General features: G+C 42.2%; 1 protein-coding gene across 1 annotated transcript; it reads right to left on the minus strand.

Annotated features, from left to right (window-relative positions):
- Positions 1–21,451: 21,451 nt before the first annotated feature.
- On the minus strand, positions 21,452–22,199 carry LOC147889007 (dirigent protein 22-like). The gene has a single exon (XM_087392968.1). The coding sequence runs from the start codon at positions 22,141–22,143 to the stop codon at positions 21,580–21,582; it is 564 nt and encodes a 187-aa protein (XP_087249094.1). The 5' UTR covers positions 22,144–22,199; the 3' UTR covers positions 21,452–21,579.
- Between the last annotated feature and the right edge of the window lie 1,363 nt (positions 22,200–23,562).

Genomic DNA, 23,562 nt, shown 5'->3' on the forward strand with positions numbered 1-23,562 from the left:
AGGATTTCTTAGGGAGATCCAAGATTGTGAATTGAAGGTAAAAGCAAACTCATGCGACTTTATGCCATTCACTATTCCTTGGGGTTTTGCCCGTCGTGAATCATCGGCAAGGCGTATGTTGAAATTAGCCTTTTGCATTGGTGGGAGACCCCATTCATCATAGAGCTCCTTGGAGAGGACATTTACACCTACTCCACCATCCACTATGGCTTGGACTTCATCATATGCCTTGTGGATCAAATGCACAGTGATGTTGCGTCTGTCATCTCTCTCACCCATCCGCACAAGGATATCTTCTATGTCCTTGATAGGTGGAGGGGGATTTGTGAGTTCAATCCAACCTTTGAAACTCTCCCAGAGAGTGGGACGATTCCATAATAGGATTCCAATGGGAATGGACACAGGGCAACTTAGAATGCTAGAGAGTGTGGCTCCTTCAAGTTGGCATGGCGGTACATTATGTTGTGGGTCCTATTGTTGGAACAGAGGCTTGAGTACAGTGTCAATACTCGGTGGGGCCAAGTTGGCAAGGATTGGATCTTGTGCTTGCCACTCAGTCTCAAATTGAGCTTGTTCTTTTTGTACCCATTGTTGAAGGGCCTGAAATTGAGCCTTCTCCACTTTTGCATTCAATTATGGAGCTTCTTTTATTTGAGGCTCGAGAGCTAATTTGGATGAGCTTGGCTTCTCATTGCTTGGCAGAGGTAGAGGAGCTTGTGCTTTCTTTTGAAGAAGTCATCTTGATTGAATTCGAATATTAGGGTCCATGGTGGCCTCTTTTTGCTAGCGTGTAATTACATTCACAAGTTGTGATATTACGCTTACTAGCCCTAGACTTTGATGGTCAATAATGCCAATTGGGACGTCAAGCTTAGCCTCAGTTTGTTGTGGGACCTTATTTTTCATGGGACAATCCATAGAGGCATGGCCTATGCCACAATCTCTTACTGAGTGGTTGGAAAGTAGCGGGGTTACCACGATGAGGGCACTCTACAATCTAGTGATTCTATTCACAATCGTAGCACTTGATTGGTGCTCTCGATATGTGTTGCGTAGAGCTTGATTTACATAGACTAGTATTAAACCTTATGTGCCTTCTACATAGTACACTAGGTACTCGACTTCATACTCGAATGACAAATCCATTTCCTTGGCTTAAAGTTGTTGTATTGGAATTGTCGAAGAAGCTGGGATTTGGCACTCTTGGATATGGTCATGGATTTGGATTCTTGAGTAATTGTGGGACTTGTGTTTGAACGGGAACATGATTCAGCCTCGAAGCTAGGGGCGCTTGTGCAAGTGCCGGTTGCCTGTACACTGGTATGGGTGCCAGTTGGTGGTATTGTTGAGGTCAAGGCGGGTTGTTGCACATGTTGAAGATGCAACTATTTTCATCATGAACACTTGTTTCATTAATTTTGGACTCATATGTCTACATTTGGACTAATCCTAAAACTCCTTCCCAAATGGAAAGTTTACTTTATGAAAATGTTGTTCAAGAATCAAAAGTTTACTTTTTGGCACTGTCATTTCCACATAATAAATTTCAAAATATCTCTCTATAATGTTGCAGTTAATAACAATTTAAATTAATTATTTAATTAAAAAATATAGTTTAATTACATTTAAATCAATAAAAGTAATTTAAATGCATGAAAAAATTATATGTATGCATGCATGCATGTATGTATGTATGTATGTATGCATGGATGCATGCATGTATGTATGTATGTATGGCCCATGCATGACATTAATTTCCCATAACAGTCCTCTAAATCTTGAAGATATCATAACGGTATTAACAAACACCTTTTGAGAGTTTCAAAACTCTAAAAACTGGTAGATATGGAGTCACACACGATACTACACATGCATGCATGGAATGTTAATGTCCTTGGTTCATCTATGGAAGGCCATTGATACATATGGTGGGACTAGTGCACTGCACTTGTGCATGTGGCATGGGCATGACCATAGGGCTTTTAGTTGATCCGTGTCGGTGTGGGATTCATGCTACAAGATGACTATTGATGGAGGGGAGGGAGGGGGAAATGGAGCAATGGAGGGAGGTAAGAAAGAGAGGAAAAGAAAGGGGGAAGGGAAGGAGAGGGGGAAGGGAAGGAGAAAGGGAAGGGAAGAGGAGGGAGAGAGAGAGAGAGAGAGAGAGAGAGAGAGAGACAAGGGGGGGGGGAGGAAGGGGGAAGGGGGAAGGGGATGGGAGGTGAGGTGAGGTGAAGAGGAAGGGAAGAGAAGGGTAGCGTAAGGAAGGGGGAAGGGGAGAGGAGGGGGAGGGAGGAAGGGGGGGGAAAGGGAGGGGAATGAGGAGAGGGAGGGGAGGGAAAGGGAGAGGGGTGACGAAGGGAAGGCGGAAGGGGAGGGGAGGGGGAAGGGGAATGGGGATGGGGAGGGGAGGGAAAGGGAGGAAAAGGGAGACGGGTGAGGAAAGGGGAAGGGGGAAGGGGAGAGGAGGGGAGGGAGGAAGGGGAGGGGATGCGAGGGGAATGAGGAGGGGGAGGGGAGGGAAAGGGAGAGAGGTGAGGAAGGGAAGGGGAGGGGAAGGTGGAAGGAGAGTGGAGGGGGAAGAGGGAGGGGGAGGGGGAGGGGAGGGAAGAAGGAAGGGGGGGGGGGCGAGGGGGAGGGGGAGGGGAGGGGTGAGGAAGGGAAATAATGCATGATCTAGTAGCCGCGGCCACCAAGCGCCTAAAGAGACAATAGAAAGAAATGAAAAATGGAGAGGAGGGAAAGGGGAAGAGGAGGGGAGGGGTGAGGAAGGGAAGGATAGGGGAGGGGATCACAAACACATGCTCTAGCAGCCGCGACCGCCAGGCCCCTCCATCAAAAAAAATAAAATAATAATAAATTTAAAAAATTATATATATATATATATATATATTGCAGAGGGGCTTGGTGGCCACAGCCACCCAATTAGTGTTTTGGATTGGAATGGGGAGGGATGAAGGGAAGAGAGAGGGGAGGGAGAAGAGAGAGGGAGCAAGGAGGGGAAGAGAAGAGAGGGAGAGGGGTGAGGAAGAAGAGGGAGAGGATAGGGAGAAAAGGGAGGGAAAGGCGAGCGGAAGGGAAGAGAGGGAGATGAGAGAGGAAGAGGGGAGAGGAAGAAGAGGGAAGAGAGGGAGAAGAGGGGATGAGAGGGGAGAAGGGAGAGAGAGAGAGAGAGAGAGGAGAGAGGAAGGGGAAAGTGAAGGGAGGGAGAGGGAGAGGGAAGGGGAATGTGAGAGGGAAGGGAGACCAGAGGGGAATGGTGATATATAAAGCATGAAACCCTAAAAATTTTGAATTCAAACGGGTAGAGGAGAAAGGAGTGGGAAGTTTGAATTCTAGGAGAGAGAAGGGAGAGAATAGCAAAGAGAGAGAGTGAGACGTTTGAATTCTAAGGAGGGAGAGGGAGCGGGAGAGGGAGAGGGAGAGGGAGAGGGAGAGGGACAGAGGAACAAGAGAGGGAAATTCAAAACTTTAGGGTTCCATGGCGTATATATAGCCTCTCACATTCCCCTCCCTTCGCTTTCCCCTTCCTCTCCCCTCTTCTTCCTATCCCTCTCCCTTCTTCCCTCTCGTCCCCCTCTCTTCCCGCTTCTTTCTCTCCCCTCTCCCTCTCTCTTCTCGCTCTCTTCCCTTCCACTCCCATCTCCCTCTCTCTTCTCCCTCCCCTCTCTATCTTCTTCCCCTCTCCCTCTGTTTCCCCGCTCCCCTATCCCTCTTCTTCCTCCCCCCTCTCCCTGTCTTCTCTTCCCTTCCCCTCTTTCTCTGTCTTCTCCCTCCTTTCTCTCTTTTCTTCACCCCTCCCCCTTCGAATCCAAAACACCAATTGGGTGCGGCCATAACCGCCAAGCACCTGTGCAAAAAAATAATAATAATAAATAAAATTATTATTATTATTTATGCACGTGCTTGGTGGCCGCGGCTGCCAGAGCATGTACTTGTTAGCCCTCTCCCCTCTCCTTCCTTTCCTCACCCCTCCTCTCCCCTTCCAAGAGCATGCATTAGGCTTACGCTTGGCGGCTGTGACTGCCAGAGCATGCATTAGGGAGTCCCTCCCCACTCCTTCCCCTCCTCACCTCTCCCATCCCCTTCCCCCTCCCCTCCCCTTATCCCTTGCATCCCCTCCCTTCCCCTCCCCATCCCCATTCCCTCCCCTTCCTCCCTCCCCTCCTTTCCCCTTTCACTGTTCCTCACCCTGCCCTTCCCTTCCCCCTTCCTCTCTCTCTCTCTCTCTCTCTCTCTCTCTCTCTCTCTCTCCCCCTCCTCTTCCCTACCCCTTCTCCTTCCCTTCCCTTCCTTTCTCCCTCCCCTCCCCTTTCATCTTTCTTTTCCTCTCTTTCTTACCTCCCTTCCTTTCTCTCTTTCGCCCTCCCTCAACTCCGTCAACAATCGCAGCGTGAATCTCACACGAAAGCCTAGGCATCTAATAGCTCAAAGATGATCATGGCTTTGATACCAAATGTTGGAATGTGGGGGAGAAAGCCTTGTGGGCATGCCTATCCACGTGGAAAAGTGCATTGCACTGGTCCCACCATATGTATCAATGACCTTCCATCGATGAACCAAGGACATGTATGTTCCATGCATGCATGTGCAGTGTCATGTGTGATGCCATATCTATGAGATTTTAGAGTTTTTAAACTCTCAAAAAGGTCTTTATTGATACCATTATGATATCTTGAAGATTTTAGAGGACTCTTATGGTATATTAATGTCATACATGGTCCATACACACATACATTAATTAATTTATTAACACATTTAAATTATTTTTATTATTTTTAATTATAATAAATTAAGTAAAGAATTAAGAAAAATCAAGTCTTTTGATGTAACTATTAATGAGAGTTTACAAGTGTTTTTTATGATTAAACTATCACGTTAAATTTTATAATTTTGATTAATTTCTTTTAAGACTCTTTAAATTTGCTTGTTTTTATGTTTTATCTTTTTTTTGAAGAGTGGTTTTTTCATAAATTTATCCAAAATCTAGTCCAAAACTATCTATAAAAATGAATTTGTACATTGACAAGTCCAAAATTAATGAAATAAGTATTCATGGCCATCAACTACGCAGATATGGCACCACAACCTTGGCGATGGATTTGCTTGTGTAGTGATCTTGGCTCTTAGGACCGGCATTCATTTGCTGTAAGATTGGCCATGTAGTGTGGGCACCATACATTTTCTCACTGTGGATAAGTTTGAGGTGACGGCTAAGACATGTGAAGCTTTTGTTCCATGGCTTGCATCATTTCTTCTTTCAGCTTCATGGTCATGGCCTCTAGGCAATCTTCATTAGACGTTTTGGCAATGGACTTGGATTTTTCCTTTTTAGAGCATTATCTCGTGCACTGGATCTTCATCATCACTGCTAGTGTCAAAGTCGGTCATGCCATCCTCGATGTCAATGGCTACCGCATGAGTAGCACTGAATGTTTCATGACTTGCTAATCTTTTTCATGTCTTTGTGGATTTTCTTCCTTAGGCCTACAATGAACCAAGCCATGAGGTACTTAGTATTGGGGCGTGGGTCACATTTGGCAATTAATCATTTCATCTTGCCCAGGTACATGCGTATATCTTCTCGGTGACCTTGTTTGAGCTTGCTTAGTTGGAGAGTAGGATCATCTTGTAGTCTCTCCATTTGAGTGTTGTCTCTGTGCCAACATGGACTTAGTTAGAAGAGAATGTGTGTGTAGAGTAGGGGCAAAGCTCCGCTTGTACTTGCATAAGGCTAGAAATAATCCCTCTTAGAAATCCAACTTGCATGTTCTACATGCAAGTTCTACATACAATTCCTACATGCAACTCCTACATGTGCGTTCTACATGCAAGTCCTACATGCGAGTTCTACATGCAACTTCTACATGCAACTCCTACATACAAGTTCTACATGCAACTCCTATATGCAACTCCTACATGCGAGTTCTACATGCAAGTTCATGTAAGCTCTACAAATGATTTCTACATGCAACTCTTACATGTGAGTTCTACATGTGAGTTCTACACTCGTTCTACATGCAACTCCTACATGCGAGTTCTACATGCAACTCCTACATGCAACTTCTATATGCAAGTTCTATATGTAGAGAGAGAATGTCTTACAATTCCTACATGCAGAGAGAGAAGCTCTCCAACTTGTATAAATACCCCATGATGGAATGAAGCCCACACTCTTTGGGGCATTGTGTCGAGTTCTACTTTGGTATTCCAAGCAATTGTCTCAAGTGTCCATGCTTCCTTGCACTTCACATCCAAAAGCATGTCCTAACCTTGCAACTCCTCCTCCCCTCTCCTTCAACCTTGCAACCCATCCTCTCCCTCTCCTCCTCCCTCCTCCTCCTCTCTCTCCCTCCTCCTCCTCCTCCTCCCTCCTCCTCCTCCTCCTCCTCCTCCCTTCTCCTCCTCCCTCCTCCTCCTCCTCCTCCTCCTCCCTCCTCTCTCTTCTTTCCCCCATGTTCTTACACCTTCTTCCTCTCCCACTCCTATGCTCCCCCTAAACCCTTAGTTCCTCAAGCCTTAATCTCCATGATCTACAAGGGAGACGAGTTCTCCACCATGTACTAAACTCTAAACCTTAGAACCTCTTCTAAACTCTAGAACCTCCTTCTAAACTCTAGAACCTCTCTCTAAACCTTGGAACCTCCTTCTAAACCTTGGACCTCCTTCTAAACCTTGGAACTCCTTCTAATCCTGGAACCTCTCCTAAATTCTAGAACCTCCTCCTAAACCCTGCAACCCCCAATGAAGACAAAAGCTTTCATTACTTCAATCATGATGATACATGTTCCTTTTACACATGCATGCACTATGTTTGCTTCACACGCTTAAGCCTACATCTCTCACTGAAATATGACTCGAGGTCCTAAGCTACACATATACTACAAACGACAACCCCGATATATCTGTAGGTGACAAAAATCCTCGGAACCCTACATACTGAGAATACCCTGCTCTTCCTATGGAAGCCATAGGAAAGAACCAACATTTGGCACCATTTCCGGGGAGACTAGCATCTCAAGTAATGAGTAAACATACACAGGGATGTGTAAAAAACAAACTACTTTGAACTTTCATGAACATATCACTCAAAAGCTAGGAGAGCTAAAATTTTTCCAACTCAAATAAAAGATAAAAAATAATAATAATTTCCTAGCCCATCTCACAGCAGTGATAACCTAGCCATCCACCCACCATCCTTTGGTCCTCAACAATCCCGTAACATCGAGAAAGACTTGGAGAGTGTTTAGGTGACCATCTCTTCCTCCCTTTGGATTTTCGTCAAAGTTTTCCATTTTCCGTCAAACTTTTCCGTCCATCAAGTTTTTTCTTTTTTCTTTTTTCCCCCTCCCCCTCCTCCATCTCCCCCTCCACCGTCCACCCCTTCCATCTCCACTAGCCCCCCTTCCCCCCCTCCTCTATCTCCCCCTCTGCCCTCCACCCCTTCCATCTCGACAACCCCCTTTCCCCCCCCTTCTCCCTCCACCACCACCCTCTCTTTCCCCCCCCCCCCCAACCCCCCCTCCTCCATCTCCACCTCACCCCCTCCATCTCCACCACCACCCCCCTTCCCCCCCCCCCCTTCCTCCATGTCTATGACTAGCAACCTCAATCTAGAGGCATGTGCTAAGTTAGACAACTCCAATTACGGTAAATGGAAATACCGAATGGAGACCATCCTTGTACTTCAAGACCAATGGGAGTATGTCGATGGGTCTACACCTAGACCATTGGCCGATCTAGCCACAAGTAGCTCTACTTTATCTGTTGTCATAGCACCAGCAACGAGATCTACAACGGCATCTACAGCTACACCAATAGTTTCTGCACCAGTAGTAGATCTTGCCATTGCCCGAGCTTAGGCAGAATGGGATAAGAAAGACAAGTATGCCTATCACCTGATCAAGTAGAATGTGCAAGATGTCATGCTAGGACAACTCAACATAGTCAAGACATCAAAAGAAGCATGGGATATGTTTACAACTCTCTATGAGTCCAAGAACACATCCAGGATTCTCACCCTGAGAAACCAAATCAACCAGAGTTTTCGCAACAACAGTGAAACCGGTCGTGCTTATGTACTCTGCATAAAAGAATACAACAATCAACTTGCAGCAGTAGGAGAGACTATGAACCCTGCAAAAATGGTTCAAGTCATTGTAAATGGACTAGGAGAGGGATACGAGAATCTAGTCCAAAGTATTGCCATCCAATGGCAAATTCTGACACTAGAAGAACTTCAATCAGTCTTACTTGGTGTGAAGAACTTCGAAGTCAGGCAATTCAAGCACGTAAAGGTCATTCTAATGATTCGGCATTCATAGCTTCAGACAAAAGTAAAGGTAAAGGCAAAGGCAGAGGTAGATCATATCAGAAAAGTGGTCATCATCAGCAAAAAAATCAAAGCAGCATCAACCTCAACATTAGCATCGTCCTCAGCAACATCAGAATCAGCAAAGAGGAAATCATTCCAATCGAGGAAGATTCCAAGGATGAGGGAATGCATCCACCAATGTGTCAAACATTCAGTGCAACTACTGTCACAAGTTTGGACACTATGAAAGAGATTGCCACAAGAAGCAGTACGACCAAGGCGATCAATCCAGCAGTAATCGAGGGGATTCTCGAGGCAGAGGAAATCATCATGGTGCACATTCTAGTCACAGTCATTTTGCAAATGAACATGGGAATATGTTTCTTGCAAGCGAGGAAATGCATCAAACTGATACAGTACTCAGACACTAATTTCAATCCCAAAGAGGATTTCAGCTATCAAGTCAACCAAGTGGAACAGGATCCTTGGTACATCGACAGCGGTGCATCATCTCATATGACAAATCATCAGGAATGGTTCATAGAAATGAAACCATTAGAAGGTTAAAAAATGTCATCTACACAACAGACAATCCACTGAATCTAGTTCAAGGGACAGCCGTTATCCCTATGAACAATTTCACTGGTACAAAAGGATTAGTGAAAGATGTGCTCTATGTTCCGAAGCTCAGTAAGAACCTTTTGTCAGTAGGTCAAATGATGGAACACAATTACAAAGTCATCTTCAACGGTGATGAATGCATTATCAGAGATAAATCCAAGAGATGTCAGCTAGTAGCAAAAGGTATCAAGGAAGGACGCTTATACAGAATGCTAGCTTCAGTACTAGATAAGCATGTCATGTCAGCTCAACTACAATAGATGCCACTATCTGCAAAATGGCACAAGAGATATGGTCATGACAACTTCAAGTACTTGTTGGATCTCAGGAATCAGAATATGGCAATTGGGATTCCGAAGCGACAGTTTCTAGGAAAAGTTTGCGAAGCATGCTACTTCGGCAAACAAAAGCAAACCTACTTTGTCAGAAGTACCTCTCGTGCATGAGGTATTCTTGATTTGATACATATGGATGTATGGGTTTTTGCCCAGACCCACAGCATCAATCTTACTACTTGACTTTCATCGATGACTACAGCAGATATTGTTGGGTCTACTTTCTAAAAGAGAAATTTGACATGTTTTCTAGATTTCAAGAATTCAAAGCCATGGTAGAAAACCAGACAGGCAGAAAGATCAAACTCATGAAATCAGATAGAGGACCTGAATACATGTCTTCAACATTCATGAACTTTTGCAAAAATCATGGCATTCGAAGATAATTCACATGTGCAGATACTCATCAGCAGAATGCAAGAGCTAAAAGGAAGAATGAGACTTTATCAAACATTGCTAGAGCAATGCTTAGTGAAAAGCGTCTTCTGAATCAGTGTTGCGTAGAAGCAATAGCTACAGCAAACTACTTGCTTAATCGGCTTCCTACCGAACCGATATAGGGTATGACTCCTTATGAAGCATTCACTAGACACAAGCCACACATTGGGCATCTCCGCATATTTGGTTGCATAGCATATGCCCACATACATGATGATCATCACAGAAAATTGAATGCAAAGTCACGCAAATGCATCATGGTTGGCTACAATGAAGAAAGCAAAGCATACAAATTGTATGATCCCATCAACCGCAAAGTCATTATCTCCAGAGATGTAATCTTTGATGAGGAATCAGAATGGAAAACCTCACCTACACAGGAGATAGAAGCATTGACTTCACAGTCATCCACAGAACAGGTTGATGAAGAAGAGTAAGAATTGCCAGCAACACCCCAAGCAGAGCCACAGCAGCTCAAATAGGCTACTAGGGAAAGCATACCTCCAGCCAGATTGACATAAATACTCAGAAAGGCAAAGAAATTCATGTGGACACCAGCAACTATGCTCTTATGACTACCATCATGGCTACAGAAGAGCTAGTCTACATCAAAGATGCAGTAGACAAGCCAAAATGGCAAACTGCTATGAATGAAGAAATGGATGCTTTGCTAAAACTCTTCGTTATCAATTTAGTAAAATGCATGTTTTCTGGAAAAACAACACCTTAAGGAATAAATCAGACCATGTGATGGTTGTCAAAGTGTAGAGCTTGAAATTTTGAACATTTCTCCTTTTTATGAAAGCACATTTTGACACAACCACCAAAAGTTATGGGCAATCAGTGATTAAAGGTTCCAAATGCCATAACCCAAAAAAAAAAATTAAAACCACCTCCCTGGTAAAACTTGGACAAATTCAAAGGTGCACATGTGTTTGACTAAATCCACAACTACCCCTCCTTCCCTATAAAAGAGCACCCATCCCTCTCATACTTTTTCTTTCACATCTTGCCTCCATCCTCTTCCCCACTATGCAAGATACTCCTCCCTCTCCATCGACCACCACCCTACTCCCATCCTCACATGGTAAGTTAAGAATAATACTTGGGAATTATGCAACCTTCCACTAGGAAAGAAGGCCATAGCAAACAAATGGGTATACAAAGTGAAGTACAATCCATATGTCGGTATTCAGAGATACAAAGCCAGACTAGTTGCAAAAGGATTTGCACAACAATATGGTCAGGACTATGATGAAACTTATGCTCCTGATGACACATTGAGGATTCCCATAGATTGTGTAGCTTGGAAGCACATAGACAATCAGTGGTCGGACTTTGCGAGGGAACCACACAACTTACATGTTGGGCTCACCATGGACCGTGTGAACCCTTTCGGGTTATGCTTGACATCTTGGTCAACATGGCCCATAGTCTTGGTAAATTACAATATCCCACCGTGGCTAACAATAAATAAGGGACACCTCATGCTTGCACTTCTTGTGCCAAGGAAGTACAAGGACAAAAATATGGACGCGTACATGGCACCTTTGATAGAGGAGTTACAGATCTTATGGAGAGGAGTGCGGGTCTTTGATATTTCCAGAGCTCCTAGACATACCAATGACATTTTGGTCAAGGGAATCTTGATGTGGACCATGCATGACTACCCAGGATATGGAGAATGTGTAGGTACATGGTTGTGTCTTTATGTGTATAATATAGGATTATACTTTTATGACTCTCTTTTACATGCATGTCTTATACTAACACATTCATGCACGCATGCATGACTTGTTACAAGTGGGTACCATGCTTGTTCTATTTGTGGACTGGGTTTGAAACCTCTTGCATGATACTCCAAACATATGAGGAAAAATGTTTATGAAGGTCATGCTCGATACCTTCCGCTGGACCATCTAGTGCGTGGAGGTCAACTTGATCCACCACCACCATATTTGAAGGCAAGTCACTGGATTGGAGGGCAAATGGAGAGGAGCCTCCTTGTGATATGAAGAGGCTATCCATCTTTCATGAGATTACTTATAGGGGTAGTTGCAAATCAATCATCTCTTGGATCCCATGCATATCTTCAAGAATGTGGGGGCTACTATTTAGGCACACTTGGTGGGTTCCAAAGAATTGAGAGGAGTGGGAGAAGACTTGCGCGCTATGAATAGGATGCCTCGTTTGTGGCCCCAAGTGCGTTCTTGCAAAGTTGTCCTCCTGAAAGCAACATGGATCCTCTCCAAAAGAAAGGAGGCAGCGGTCAAGGTTGACATTGTTTCTTTTCAAACACCCACAAGGTACATGCATTGCTTGAAAGGAGAATTTTCAAAGGACGATAAGCTTAGTGGGCTCAAGTCCCATGATTGGCACAAGGTCTTATAGGTATTCTAAGCTGTAGGATTAGTGTACTGATGATTGTGATGCGTTAGTGTAATTATGATTATGTTATATGCAAGATCAGTGGTATTGTGAGGTATGCTTACTATCAAATCACATTGATTGCATTTTCTTCAAAGTAAGTTGAATAATCTGTAGACTGATTATGAATATATCTTACATGGGCATGTGAAATAGGTGGATATCTCAAAAAGAGATCTCCATATCGAGCATTAATAAGGCTAGGGTGGACTCCATCAAAGCCGTATGCTTGCTTGAGAAGCACTTTCCCTCGAGCATTATGACAACTCAAGTGCACTTGCTTGTGCACATAGTTGATGAGGTGGCTATTGCAGGTAGCATTCATAGTCGGTGGATGTTTTCTCTCGAGTGATTTAAAGGGATTTTTAAGGCAAAGAGCAAGACCAAAAGCAAGCGTGGCATAGGGATGGCTTGTGTAAGAGTCATTAGTATATATCACAGAGTTTCTTGCATCCACGGATCCTGATATGCTGCAGGCCTGCAATAACAAGGATGATGATTGCATCGTTGGTGAGGTTCCCTAAGGAAAAGGGATTGAAAGAAAGATGATCGAAGAGCAAATGGAGAAATTCAATAAGTTTTGTATCCTCAATAGCAAGGAGACACATAAGTGGCTTGAGAGATATGAAGCGACCAAAGTAGAAAGAATAGTTGCAAGGAAGAGATTCAGAGTAATGTATAGGCGATCGCAACCATATCCACGGGATCTTGCCCTTCTCCCCACTCACATGTCACTTGATTGGCTACAACTGGCTCTACATAAAGCCAAACGTGGTGAAGAGACAATAAATGAGTGCGAGCGAGTTATCATCTGGATGTATGATGCATGTAAGTTTCTTATTTCTTGATGTAATTAAGTAATTATTTGTGGCAATATACGCTATAAAATAGATGCATACTCATTGTTTTAATGATGCTCTTTTGCAATACAAAAAGTACAGTGCATTATGGTCATATGGATGACATTTTCATGTTGAACGCATTGATTCGAAGAGAGTCACGTATGATTGTGGAGTTTGATTGTGGAGTCATGGCTAACTTCACACAGATAGCCGAGCAAGTGCTTTGGATACCATTCTTCTCTCCTCATAGTTGTATTATTGTGGCATCATACGCAAAATCTATGAAATTGATTTCATACGATTTAGTATTTTCATTCTTGATTAAAATGGTTTCAAACTACTTACAAGAGTCCCCATGCAACAGTGAGGAAAGACATGAGCAGTTTCTTTGCAATAGACTCCACCAAACTTTGGACCAATGAAAGTGATACTTTTGTTCTTCCCGAGCATTGTGAGCAAGTGCGTACTAATGATTTAATTAATCGAAGCTTTCATTTTTAAAGATCCATTGGTACATGTACTTAATCATAATTTCATATATATAATTGATGGCATTTGGCACCCATCTTCAATATAGGTGGTTTTTCATCCAGATCGTTTTGATCCAAGATGGCGGTACGTGATCCAAGTTGCACCACGAAGTAAGCAAATTTCTGAAGATAGAGATGTGGATATGGAGATGCCACTACCAATGCCAGATCCAATTGATCCAAACGGGTCTAGCGAAGAAGATGAAGATCACAAGATGAGCCAACAGGAAGATGCACATAATAAAATTATATGGGAGGAAGATGGAGATCACGATATTGAGGAAGAAGATGATGATCATCAAGAATCACCACACTTTATTGAAGAAGATGATCAAGTCTTAGGTGAACATACGATGCCAAAGTACCATGATGATATAGGAGATCAACTCGGTATAAATTTGGAGATAGACTTGTTTGGCACGTTGGATGAAGCCGTTGATGTAAATGCTCTTCATTGACTTTTTTCATCTCAAACTTGGATATGAATAACTTGATGTACATGCTCTTGTACTTTTATTCTTTCAAAGGATCAAACATGTATGAAAAGGGAAAAAATTGTCATTGGAAAAAACTATCTTTAAAGGTTGGTATGGGGAAAACCACTCTCTATAAAACATCACTATAGGAAATTATCTCAATGTTGCTATATAATGACCTTCTATAAGTCTAGTAAGTGTCATTATATAGTGACTCTGTATAAATGTTGCTATATAGTGACACTTGCCTAGAGTCGCTATATAGCAATACTTTACTAAACCCACTTTGATTAGCGACAATTAACACCCCATGTGCGCTAAACATCGACACTTAAGAGTTGGAATAGGGCCCGTGTGTAGTAGTATCCTTGCAAAGTAGCAGCAAGAAGCGATTGCAAATGCACACATTCGATCATTACCATCAGAGCGAAGAACATGAGCTGTTGTGTCACGATTGGTGGGAGCATTTGAGGCAGCAACAAGCCATTCAAGTGATTACCAGTCTTGAGTCTTCACAAGATTTATCCTACACCCTAAAGTTTGTAGAGTAACAACCTACCAACACCTCGGGAGATGCATGCCCAAGAGGCGATGCTCTCTGACCTGAGAGATGGCCTACATAAAGTGAAAGGGATGCATAGCTTAGATCAACTAGCTGCAAAGAGGGCAACATTAGCTATGTTGGTGTCCCTTGAAACAAAGCAGAAATGGCTTGGTTGCACAATGTCAAAGATGTTGTCAATCAGAAGGACCAACGTGGCTACAGTGGTTGAATGTAGAGCAAAAGCAATGCACGATCGTCCCAATCCGAGAAGTCTATGGGCTTCAAACGAACGCAAGAAAAGGAGAGACAGCCTAGGTGCGAAAGTCATTGCTACAGTGATGACATTTTGGCACAAAAATACGAGAGTTTCTCCAAATAGAAAGGACATCTATAAGAAGCGAATGGGTCATAAGGTGTTTGAGGAGTACATCATACACATGCTAGATACAATGCAGGTCAATGGTGCCTGAACTAGCCCGGTGATTGTGATTGAGCTTTGGGATAGTTTACTTGTTTCATTTCTTAAACCAGGCTTGGTCTAAATGTGATTGTCCTAAGCCAACCCGGTGATTGGAACATCATGCAATTGTAGGTTGGTTTAGCTCAATCACCAGTTATGTTATTATCTTGAACCAGTGTGGTTGAACAAACATTAGTGTTGTCCAGCCTGGTTGCATGTTTGAGCAAAAATCAACAGCAATATATTTCACAATATATTGTTATTTTACTAAACCATCCCAGTGGTTGGAACATCATGCAACCTCGGGGGGGTCACTCATCATATGTAACCCTATCACGTGAGTTCAACAGAAGGATATTTTTTATTTCTAAAATTTACAGAAATAAATATACATAAGGGACTATTTAAAATAGTTTTGGGAAAAATTTACAGATTTGTATTAAAAAGGGATACATTTTATTAACAAAATCTTTTACAGATAAGGGATTTTAAATATAGGCCTTGAACGCACGTGATATAGAGGGTTTATACATAGTGACCCCCCCGAGCATGCAACCATGGCTGCTTCAGCTCAATCACCAATTATGTGATTGCCTTGAGCCAGCGTGGTTGAACAGACATTAGTTATTGACCATCTCGATCGTTTTGTTGAACTTATTGTGTTTCTTAGTACTTAAATTCATTAAATTTAATTTCCTACTATTCGGGTCATATACCACTACTAAATTGTGGAATTCAGAAATGAAAAGCAATATATTGTTATTTTCCAATGCTAAAATTCAAAACTAAAAAGCAATATACTTGATATTTTCTAATATGTGAAGTTGAGACCATCAAGCTAAACCATCCCCATGGTTGAACTGTGAGTGTCCTAAACCATCCCGGTGGTTGAAATTGTCACTGTCCTAAATGTGTCCTAAACGAGCCCGGTGATTGAAATTGTGACTGTCCTAAACCAACACAATGGTTGAAAATTGTTTTGCTTCATTATATACTTTAATTAGACTGTGTTTTGTATTCTTTTAGTAGTATCAAAAAGGGGGCTCATTGTTCTATTGTTCCCGCATGTTGGGTCAACAAATGGAGTTGTATCTCTAGTTTGTGGATCAGAATCTAGACATTTCAATTGGGTAGAGGAGCTTTGAGCATTGTAAGCCCTGGTACATCAGGAAACTCAAAGATAGGGAACATGACACCCTATTTGTGCAACATGCTTTTCTATTGCATTGGGAAGGGCTGAGAAAGGAAAATCCCCATGCAAAAAATATAAAACAACATTGGGTGTGGTCAGATGGTGCTGCCTCTTAATTTAAATCAGCATGTGGATTCTACTTCATCTCAAGGTTCAAATCCTTGACCAGTCTAGACATGATGTCGAATTTCTTTGGGTCTAGCCATGGCAAGGGTGAACATGATGGATACGGTGCTGTTATTAAGCAAGCTTTGTTTAAACACCAATTAGCATGCCCTCAAGAAAAACTCAATGATACCCATGATGCTGTAACATGGCTTACAACCAACCTCTCCACAGGCTCGCATTCAACATACAGTAAACAAAGCCTTAAGAATACTGTGGTATGCAAAGTGTTCCATGAACTGAAAGTGAATGAAGTGCAAAAGCCAGCAGGATTGCAAGAAAATTAAAGGAGTTTGTGGTTTGCACAGCATATGGGGCTTTTCAAGCAACCAACTAATTAAAATGAAAAAACTTTCTTATTTTTGTAGTGCGTGTATCATAGGGGATCATGACGATTGTGAGAACATTGCAATTGCAAAGACATGGGAGTGAGTTGAAGTTTTTTCTCTACGTCCAGAAGGAGTGACAAACAATGGAGAGACAAACGACTCGCCACAATTTGGGGAGAGTTTCGATGACTTCACTGACTATCGGGAAGAGGGGGATAACTTTGTAGTTGTCGTAGATTCTTGGGAGAACAAGGAAGATGACCCATACTCTTTGTTGTAGTGCACAAAACCTAAGTACAAGGTTGAGGAAAAATTTAAGGATAATTGGGGAACAACCTATGAGAAGTGGGATGTAGTAGTCAGAGCTTTTTGGTACAAGAAAACATCCAAGAGAGGCCACAATTATGAACTGCTACATAAGAGTCCACAAACATGTGTGGACTCTCATCTAGTAAGAGCTATTAAGTTCTAGATGCAACCTCTGGCACAACGAAAGAAGGGCAAGAGTTTCTTTAGACACACATGAGCACATCTTGGGGTGTCTTGGAGCAATGGATGAGGACGACTGAGATAGTACTAAGAAAATGTATGTAGTCTCATTGCAAGGAAACAATATGTCCACTTGTCCTATAGAATGGAATTTATATTGAGACTTCTTCTTTTTAGTATATCCCAAACAACCACTGTGCTGGTTTTATTACATTGTTTTTGTAAATCCTAAACAGTAAAACCCATGCTTGTTTTTAGTATCTCCCAACAACCACTGTGCTAGTTTCCCATAACAAATCCACACATCCTACAAATCCATTCATCTTGTAATAATAGAAGCAAACCACTGCACTAGTGGCTGTTAATATCCTAGTGCAAACCAACCACTACACTGGTGATAACTTATCCTACACTAATCCTACACTAACCGTCAGATTTCATCCCATGCTTGCTTTTAGTATATCCCAACAACCACCATGCTGGTTTTCCATAACGAATCCATTCATCTTGTAATAATAGAAGAAAACCACCGCATTGGTGGCTGTTCATATCCTACTGCAACCAACCACTGCACTAGCAATAACTTATCCTGCACTAATCCTACACTACTACCATGCTATCCCTACACTACTACCGTGCTATCCTAAAACTTGTTGCACATGCAGTGCTAGTGCCCTTTAGAGTGCTTATAGTTAACCGTCAGATTTCAACCACCGAGCTACTTAAAACATTTAAGTACTAACATGGAAGCAGGTCGATACAAAATCAGGTATTACGAGCACCATGAGAATATCCACACGTTCAATTAATTTCTGCAAGATTTTTATTATTTCAAGACACAACGACATTTTGCTTTTCCAAGGAAATTCTAGGCTCTCGACTATCTTATCAACCTCTCTATAACAAGCATCTCCCAGCTCTTGATGCCAGTCTACTGCACAATCGCAGACCTCTTTACACACTCGGATTACACACTGCTTACTTGACTCTATTGACTTATATGCCCATAGCAACTCCTCCTTTCACTGGGCGTCCTCTTCATCCTGCTCTTTGCGCTCTATACATCTTCACGCCTCTATCATGTCTTGCCAAAAGAAACCTACGTCATGAGCTTGACAAGTACCTTAAAGGAGCAGGAAAAACAATAGCCATGGAAATTAATATTCACCATCTGTGCCGACTCCAAGTAATACACCCAGCACCAAAGCATGTCCTCCTTGCAGCTATTTTCCTCCTTCTCCGAGTCTGTTTTTGCGAGGATGCCATCCAATAGCTTTTTCATATAGAAGAAAAGCATTTCAAAGTCTTTTAGATTTTACCAAAGACAGAGCTAAGAATGGCAAGGAATGTCTTCAGAAAGGACTCTCAACATGACATCCTTCCCTATGTAGATATTTCAGATTTGGGAAAAGCCTACAGGATATGGGAGAACTCCATGATTTCCTTGGGATAGAATATGGAGAGATGACACAGGGATCACACTTTCTCAGGGAAAGTACACTCAAAAAGTACTTAAGAAGTTTCATTTACATGACTGCAAGCCACTCCCTACTTCTATCGAATGCAATATCAAGTTGTCACCACTTGACACTTCTCCAGCTTTACATCCTCTATAGTATAGACATCTCATGGGTAGCTTGATATATTTGACTATCACCAGGCCAAACATATCATATGTAGTTGGTGTGCTCAGCTAGTTCATGCAGAATCCCAAGAAGACTCATGTCCTTGCAGTGAAGAGAGTACTGAAATACCTTCATGGTACATGGAATCATGGAATACATTATGCCAGGTCATTTGACTTACACTTCCATGGTTACATAGATGTTGATTGGGTAGGAAGTGTAAATGGCAAAAGATCCACCAAAGGATACTACTTTAGTCTTGGCTTTGTAGCTTTGGCAAAGCAAGAAGCAACCAACAGTGGCTTTATCTTCCACTGACACAGAGTGTAAAGGATCCAACAATGCAACATGTGAAGCAATTTGGTTCAAAAGGCTTCCTTCAGAGATTGAGATACTTTTTGGAGACCCTACTTGTGCTCTATAGAGATAATATGAGCAACACTTAAATGGCAATACAAAATGCATTGAAGTGCATTATCACTCGTTCCTAAGAAAGTTCTTAGTGAAGAAATTGACTTGATACATTTTTTGACACAAGAACAAGTCACAGATATCTTCATCAAGCCATGTTCCCTTGATAAGTTTGCATAGTTTTGACATCATCTTGGTCTTCGCCAATTGCAACTTAAGAGGGGGGATTTTCCTTAGAATGCATTAAGTGTATAGGTAGCTATATCGTGTGCACTCCTCTCTCTCTCCCTCTCTCATTTCTCTTAACAGAGAGGGAGAAAATGGAGGTTCACTCTCCATAAAGACCAGATAGCACGTGCAAGCACGAATATGTTTGAAAATACCCTTGTTCTTCTTTTTCCCATTTTCCCATTTTTATATCTTTTTCAATCTTAAATTTAGACACCCTCCTTAAACCTACACATATAAATGGTGGGGGAAGAAGACAATGCTCTACTCTTGAAAAGGATGTCGGAGGATAATTGAAATAGTCCTACATGGCCAAAGAGACCTATCGCCTAAGCTAAAGGCCGATGCTCTACTCTTGAAAAGGATGTGGAGGATAATTGAAAATAGTCCTACATGGCCAAAGAGACCTATCGCCTAAGCTAAAGTCTGACTAGTCCAAATCCAGGACTAGTTTAATGTTTCTCTTTCTTTTAATTGAATGGATGATGGCAATAATGGCACTACAAGCCTACAATGGTCACATCTCTTGTCAAGTTCTCTTACTCGAGGAATGTCAATAATGGTAAATTACCCACGCTTTTCACAAGTGGCACATTGTGTTCTTTAGAATCCCCCATATTGCATGGCTATTTGTAGCTCCCATCACCTCTTCTCATGCTGGTGCATCCTCATCACATGTGGGACTTGCCTCCTAATAGTTGTACCCTAAATGATTATGGAGCTACATGTGTCCCAAAATCACCATAGGTTGTAGCCACCATCAAGATGAAAAGTGAAGATTAATTAAATTGATGAGCTAGACAAATAGATAGGAGTCTTGTAGAGTGTCTTGAGCACCTTGCCAAAGTAAGGCAAGATTGAAGTGTGAAGATACTAGAGAGCGGGACGATTGTCAGAGATGCATCTAGGGCCTCGACATCTTATGTTAGGAAGAAAGAAGAGAGGAGAGTTGTCTACTACGAGCTCATTTACCAATGAAGAATGTCACTTGCTCCTTCGTGACGGGGGGCTACAACCTACCATGAAAGAAGAGAGGAGAGTTGTCTACTACGAGCTCATTTACTAATGAAGAATGTCACTTGCTCCTCCGTGACGGGGGGCTACAACCTACCATGCATCTTATAGCACACTAGACCTTTGTGCACGACAAAAGGGAAGAAGAAGAGGAGGAGATTAGGGGAGGGAGTTTTGGTGTGGCATCCTTAGGGAAGAGGAGGACAGAGAATGGTACGGGGAATCTTGGAAAAAAAAGGACCTTCTTCAATTGCAACGATTGGAAATCAACATCTAGGTCAAATGTCACTATGTAATCATCCGCTAGCTATTTTTCAGTCAAGACTTGTTTAAAGCAATACTATACACAACTTTCTCAAACATGATGCTTAGGAAAGGGCCCATTTTTATAATTCTTTGGGGAAGAAAGCCACCGCCTCCCCACCCACACACTGTGTAGTCATAATAATCATGTTACATATTAATATAAAACTATATTAAATTGTTGGTTATCAGAAAATCTATGAAACTTTGTTTACTTTTCTTCCCTAAGATATATTTACTGAATCAAATTTCTTATAAATTTACTTTTGTATGTTGAGGAGCTTTAATAGGGGTACATATCATTTTCCAAGCATAATCTCATGCATTCTAACTTGCTATTGTCTACTTTTGTTGATGCTTCATAGCTATTTTGCTACTATCTTATACTTTCACCTTTTTCTCCTCTTTTAGCAGTGACAATCCTATTTTTGTAATAAGGGACCTCATATTACAATTCTTTCGAAGCATATACTAGCTATGGTATTGTACATTTGTTCTCAATTTATATTGCCTTGTTCTAAATCGAGAAAATAATTACTCTTGTATCTTGTGATAGGCTTGATAGGTAACGAAGAACACCTTCATTATGGGGAAAGAATGCCTACGCAACTTAGTTAATTAAGGAACTAGTGATTTTCCATTAGATCCATTTTTGGCTTTCCTTTTCACAAAAAGAAAAAGGCAAGTGCGATCTCCAGCATGACTACTACTGTTCCGTAGGATTGTCTGATATCCCGTGGTGAGATCAACTTAGAATTTAGAGGCGCTGATAATCTCGAATACTCTCTGCCAGATCGTGTTGCAGTGGCCTCAACGACAAGGACAAATAGGGAGGCTTAGAATTTATATTCGAGAACGTAGTGGAACCATGAGACAGTTTGGCTGTCGACAGTCGCAGTGGAGACGAGCGTTTGTGTTGCGACTCCGCGGGCGTACGCGAAGTCACCCGTGCCACCCACAATGGGAGCATACTTGACAGCATCCGTGGCAATATCTACGCCCACCAGACTAAGGGAGCCATTGTAGTCCGGGGTGGCGATAGTGAAGGTCTGTACGAGGAAGAGAGTGAGGATATCCTTTCCAACGTCGCCATACCATCCCTGAACGCGGCCCACCTGCGTGGAGTTGAGAGAAGCATTGGAGGTGAGGGGGTTATCGAAGGTATGGATGATGCCAAAGGAATAATTCTGGGCCTGGACGGGTTGGGCGGACTGGATGGCAGTAAAGGGGGCGGGATTGTTGAGATACGTGTTATTCTGCACGGCGATGTACATGTAGAACTCAAGGGAATGGAGTTCGGGGTGACTCTGGGCAGCGGCCAAGAGGTGATGAGGCGGGCTGAGGAGGGTTGAAAGGGCGAGGGTGAGCCCGAGGATGAAGGCAATGCTGGAGTTGGCCATGAAGAGCTGGTATAGGGAGCACCGAGTTGCAGAATAAGAGGGTAGGAGGCTGGAGCTGTGTTTGTTACGTTGTTTGTGAAAGCCTGCTGTCCTTCCGTTTTGTAGCAAGCAGCTTGGACTTTCAACCTTGAATCTTTCCACGCAGTTTGCTTCTCAATTTACGCATACTAACACGTCTACATTGACTCCTGCTGCTTACACACGCACATTAGCCTTAATGTCAAAGGGTTTCTCCACCTTAGACTGTGACTCAAAAAGACTTCCCCGCACAAGAACAGGCAGTAGTTGTCTGAAAGACTCCAAGGGCTTGCTCTCTAGTGCAATTCATCGTTATCCTATTACGTTTCTAATGCAAAACTTTAAATGCTATTGATGACAAGCATGCATAAGAGAGTAATCAAGATGATGGCATACATCATGTACTCCTAGCCTACATGGATGCAAGTGCAAAATTTTTTATCTCCCTCGTTTGGCACGTTGTTCCAATGTCTCTATACAGATTTTAGGCCAAAGTGTGAAAGTGGGGGTAAAGATGTTTTTGCACAACGCACATTAAAGTAGAAGCTTATAGCATGGGGTTTTGGAGATCTAAAAACGTCTATAAGGGTGATGAAAAAATAAAGGGAGACAAGATGAAAGGATAGGACAAAGAAAAGAGTGTAAAAGAAAAGAGAGAAGGATTACACAAAGCGAGACAATATATGAATATGTCACCCCTTTGATTAAAAGATACAAGAGATAAGATACAAAAACGAAAGGCAAAAAAATCTGAAACGTTTCCCTTAGTTGAATTGACCTTCTTACTTGGTGAGTTTGGAGCCTTGGTTAGCACTTATTGACATGGTACTATGACCACATGTGTGTAGTCAGAGACGATAGTATGGGATTTAATTTTTTGTTTTCATTATTTATACTTTATTAGAGTCTGTGTGGGGCCGGTACCTCCTCGAGGGGTGTACTATTTAGGATCCCTATGTATCACGTGCATTCAAGCGGTATTTAAAAAACCACTCAACTAAAATTTTACCCCTGATAGAAACACCTCTCTTTACTTATGAACTAAGAGATTTTTTTCTAAAGTTGAATTTAAAAAGCCCTCCTATTATTGTAAACCTATTAAAATTTTCCATAAAGTTAAATTAAAATACCTCTCCTTTTGAATGCATGTGGTACACTAAATTGTTTTAAGGTGAACCCTCGAGGGTACCTCCAAGCTTGAACCTCTTCATGCACAAGGTCGCAAGGCCTTAACCACATTGGGGTAAAGCATGATATCGTGACTCTGAAGTTCATTGCAATCGAATTTAGCTATGTACATATAACAAATTTAGTCATCACAGTTCATGTTCGTGCACTCCTATTTGAAAATCCCCAAAAGTATAGCATGAGCATTTGATCTCGGGGGGTTCACCTTATAAA

Source organism: Dipteris shenzhenensis, chromosome 21 (assembly GCF_047967505.1).
Source record: "Dipteris shenzhenensis isolate YYH24624 ecotype China chromosome 21, Dip_SZ_1.0, whole genome shotgun sequence".
Lineage (NCBI taxonomy): Eukaryota > Viridiplantae > Streptophyta > Polypodiopsida > Gleicheniales > Dipteridaceae > Dipteris > Dipteris shenzhenensis.